This window comes from Fundulus heteroclitus, chromosome 20 (genome assembly GCF_011125445.2).
Source record: "Fundulus heteroclitus isolate FHET01 chromosome 20, MU-UCD_Fhet_4.1, whole genome shotgun sequence".
Taxonomy (NCBI): Eukaryota; Metazoa; Chordata; class Actinopteri; order Cyprinodontiformes; family Fundulidae; genus Fundulus; species Fundulus heteroclitus.
The window spans coordinates 23508014-23512764 of NC_046380.1; the positions used below are offsets into that span (position 1 = coordinate 23508014).

At 39.8% G+C, this 4751-nt stretch overlaps 1 protein-coding gene and 1 long non-coding RNA gene across 2 annotated transcripts in view; both read right to left on the reverse strand.

Moving 5' to 3' along the window:
* The window catches only part of tex264a (testis expressed 264, ER-phagy receptor a), a 102101-nt gene extending 98744 nt beyond the window's left edge, over positions 1–3357 (reverse strand). The window contains exon 1 of the mRNA XM_012863843.3: positions 2847–3357. Within this exon, the coding sequence (XP_012719297.2) occupies positions 2847–3104 (258 nt within the window). The 5' untranslated portion in view covers positions 3105–3357. The remainder of the gene's footprint in view (positions 1–2846) is intronic.
* On the reverse strand, positions 493–916 carry LOC110368610. The gene is made up of 2 exons (XR_002428230.2): positions 824–916; positions 493–625 (listed from the first exon to the last, which is right to left on the reverse strand). It is a non-coding gene; the product is annotated as an uncharacterized LOC110368610 (long non-coding RNA).
* Positions 3358–4751: the final 1394 nt, after the last annotated feature.

Below are 4751 nucleotides of genomic sequence, written 5' to 3' on the forward strand. Positions count from 1 at the left end.
GATCGTTTACATTTACAGGAACAATGTCAGACTCATCAGACCCGCACCAGTCATGCAGCTTTTTGTGGGGCCAACTCTCCAAAAACAGCAGGAAAATCTTTCCAAGCCTGCGTTGCCTCAGCTTTTTCTTCTTTTTTTTTTTTTTTTTTCCCCACTGTAGTGACGCCGAGACGGAGAACCCAAGAAAAGCCGTGACTTAAGAACAGGACAGGGAGCTGGTGGGTGTCGGCAGAAGAGCAAACAGAGTCTGGCCGATGTGCCACCCTCTTGAAAGATCACAAACTCAAGACTTGGCACCGGTGGCTGAGCGTGAATAAGCATTTCGAGTCAAACCCTGAACCGGATCCGTCTGCCACTTGTCCGCCAAGCAGATCTCTTTGGATAAATGTCTCGGATTTGCCACGTCGCCGGTCAGATGATCTAACCCTCCCAGCAATAAAAAAAAAAAAAAAAAAATTAAAGAAGAAAACAACTAATGACTCATGCTAATCAAAGAAAAAAGGCTGTGTCCATTTATTCTTTTCCTTTTGACTAAGTCCCTTCAAAACGCCGCTCATTGTTAGGGTGGAAACTCCTTCTCCCACACCAGCCGGGATCTCAAGCACCCTCGTCTAACCAGCAGCCGCTGAGAGGACATGTTGACAGAAAACACTACAACGTGAAGAGAGTAGGAAACAACCACAGATCACCGCTCTCACATATCCATGCAAAGTTGGGTTTTAGATCAGGCTGTCAAAAGGGGATTGTTGATTTGTGCAGAAAAGTTAGAACTTAAAAAAATAAATAAAAATAAAAACAGCTCAGATATCTGCTAAATAACCACCTCGTGTCGTCTCACTAGGAGTCAAGCTTGCATTTTTCATTATTGAAAAGGCCTGGAGCTGCAGATGAGAGAGTGAGAGAAAGAGAAAAAAAAGATATATCAACAGTGCAACGTGGCAACTGAACAGCTGACTGCTTTCCTCGTTCAGGCCCAGTTCCTTAAAAAGACAGCCTGCACATTATTCCCTTGAGCAATGTGCACCAAATGGCACATGCCTCGTTCTTTGCACTGCTGAGTGCGCCGGTTTAAAAACAGGTTGTACTTTTATTTTTAAATGGTCAGATGATGATGAACACAGACTTCAAATCTTTCCACAAGTTTACCAAAAGGAAAATTAATTAAATGCACAAATAGAAGCGGTTTTAAGGTCGTTCACTATAGCGAAAGCAGTAATGCTCCACTTGTGAAAGTGAATCTGTTGGGCTCTCTTCGGCAATAAAGCAGCAATTCTTAATGCTATACAGCCAGACAGGACAAGGTAAAAAAAAAAAAAAAACAAGAGATATTGTTCCGCTATCACAGGATTTCATTTTCGTTTTAATACACGTAATAATCACCTCAACTGGAAGCATCAGAAGCCCAAACTGAATATTAGAGCCCAGGATTTGGACCAGTAGGTTACTTTGTACTGGCTGGTAATTGGATAACGTAGTACACAGTGTAAGCAACCAACTTTTAAAAGCCGGGTTTTTAAATGACTAAATTTACAACGTATACAACACAAAAATATAAAGGCCAGCTTCTATAAAATGAAATCCACTCCTTCCCCCCATACCGAGCCAGAGAACTCCACTTTAATTGTGCTAATGTGCGTGAGATTTTCTAGTTTTATTCTCACTGAGGTTCTTAAGGCTATTAGGCAGGGATTTGCTCCAAGATCATTCAGAGCCTGATTTATTGAACTGTTTATTCATTAATACATCAGAAAGGATCGTTTGTTGCATTGTCTTTGTCTGTATTCGTCTTTATGTTACAGTAAAAATACACATACAAATAAGTTAATAAATTAAATCAAAGTTTGTCCTATATTCTTTTAATTCTATGGGGAAAAAACGTTTAGTCATGTAAATTTGTGTTTGTGGTTATAATGTTTTGTTTTATACCCCCTTTGGGTAAATTAAATGCTTCATATTGTGTACAAATAGCTAAAACCCTTGTTTGTTGTAAATTATGATACAGCAACCAAACTTCAATGAAGGCATGTAGAAGATTTTGTAAGATTCACACAGTCAAGATAATTCTTTCTTACTTAAGATGCACCAATCAGTCGGCCCCGAGCTCAGAAAAGCACAATTTTTCTTTGAACGGCAGAACAAATAATAATGATTATCTTATTATTCATTAAATGCATCAAAACCAAGAGCTTTTACCATTTTTGATTTATACACACACACACACTCTCACTACCATGTAATTTTATATGCCAATTTAATCAAAAATAAAATAAAATCAGGTAAAGGTTTGAGACAAAAGCTTCGAACCACACATGGAAATAATTTTGTAATTCCTTTTCATTTGCTGTAGCAGATTCTTTCTCCTGAATGTAAAATATAAAAAAATCAGATTGGCAGTGTGATGCCAAACCTCCCTGATATTTCTGACAAAATATTTTGCTTGCATATCACACTGAGGACTTAAATTAAGTTGCCCTTCCAGTTATCATTTACATACAAACTTGTAAAACATGTTTTATGACTAAATAGGTTTAAGATCACAGCATACAATTATTGTATTTTTTAACAGTCTGGTGGGGGGAACTAAATTATTGGTTTGTGGATGTGTGCATCTTGCATCTCAAACCGTGCCGTGTGGATCTATTAATAGCACGTGGTTCTTTTATGGTGAGGAAACGACCTGAACACCAACTTTCTGACTTTTGTCCAGGTCAAACAGAGCTCCTCTCTATAACTCTGCCATCTTATCAGCACCCGGTGTGTGTGCATTGGGCTTTGCCGTTACGTCACGAGGCCAGGTGCAGCTAAAACGCAGCACGTGGGCTACTGGGGGCCCCTGGGGGTCTCACCTGTCTGGGGTCATCGTAGAAAATCCCGATGGACTTGAGCTTGGGGCAGACGCTGCAGGTCTCCGTGAAGGCGGCGCCGCTGTCTTTGTAGGCGCCCTCCTTGAACTTATAGGCGATGGTGACGTTCCTGATCGGCGGGGCTCCCGTTTTAACGACCACGTCCGAAAGGAGCCCCGAGTACACCAGCAGCCCACCGACCGTCAGCGCCAGACACAGCAGGAGGAAGATGATCAGGAGCAGCAGAATGAAATCGGACATGGTGCCGCCGCTGCAGTCAATCAGTCAGTCAGTCAGTCAGTGCAGGTCCGAATCGTCCCCCTCCAGACGCGACAACAGTGGCCCCGGGTCCGAGCAACGCAGCAACACGCTGTTGTTGCCCTTAAAAGCGACGCAGAGGTGGCTGTCAATGAGGAATAAACAAAGCTGAAAGCCAAGGCACTCTGCTGGAGGGCTGGAAAGACGGCTGCTTGGAGGAAGGTATTTCCCCAAACAGTGGCGCGCGCTTCCCGGAAGGACCATCGCTGCCGAGCCAGAGGGGAGGGGGGAGAGGTTAATGTATAAACAATAAAATAAGTATCTGTTCTAACACCCCACCATTTTAAAAAAACCAAACTTCTACACCGCTAAAGGAAAATAACTGGTATTCCTGTTAATTGTATTATTTACCATAAATGAAGACGAAGTCTTAGCTTTTAACAGCACATGTTCGGTTCCCCCTGCTCAACGGAACGTGGTACAACCCAAGCGGTCGTCAGAAAAACTAAAGAGTGACAGAATTTTCACTTTTGGCTCTTTACCACAAAAGCACAGAGCTTCTGCACATGAGACATTTGTTAAATGCATATTTGCTATATTTGACTTAAACTGTAAACTATATTAAAATTAATTATATTCAATATTCTTAGAATTGTATACGACTATTACAATGTATTAAATCCACAAATCAATGTGCAAACCACTAAAACTTTTCAGTACATTTTCTAATAATTTATGTTACAGTATTCCTGCAATCCATTCAATATTTTCTGTGCAACACTTGATGCAGAAATAATTTCAACTGCCTGTATGGTTTGTCAAATAGACATTTGATTGGTTAACCCGAGTGATCAAATTACAAGAGAGGATTATAATTAGGCGACTACTGATTTTAGTTACAGATATCATGGTAAATGAATACAAATGACTACGTCACTTTAGAGAATTGCATCTGCTGACCAACGAAATACAGCCATGACGTGCTGCAACACATTAATACTGAAATAACTCCATATGCTAATAACATATAAATTAATATACATTATTTAATCAGGTATTTTGTAAACATTTTAGACTGCTATAATACACATTTATCTAGATTCTATCACATGCGTGCAAAGATGTACTTTATGGTCTAGATATTTTGTAGCACTTTGGATCCCAATACTTCATAAGCATTATTATATGTTCCGGCATTGAAATCAGGCAATATTTGACACTATTGTGTTAAAACGGTGACTGTGGAAGAGGTGTCAGAGCTGCACTAGTCCAGAGTCAACAACCGAGGACCTTTGCTGTGGTTGATTTTGCAGTTCAAGGGGTCAATAATTAAGAAGTCCAAAACAACTTGGAACCGCATGTTAATGCTATTATGCAGTTGTTATTTTTTTCAGGCTCCAAGTAGGTCACCTTTATTTGTGCCGAGTACTTAACTCTTTCGGGAGTCTTTAATACCTGCTGTTTTGATTCACTGGCCTAAATAAGAGGTTTATAGACAGAAGCAAAATCGTCACTCAAAATAATCACTAGTTTTCTTTGCTTTTTGTAAAATGTAAAAAAAAAAAAAAAGTTTCAAGAAAAATTCTTAAGACTGTTTGTTTAGTATGAAGCAGAATATAGCATTAAACCCTTATGAATTATGTAGATGTG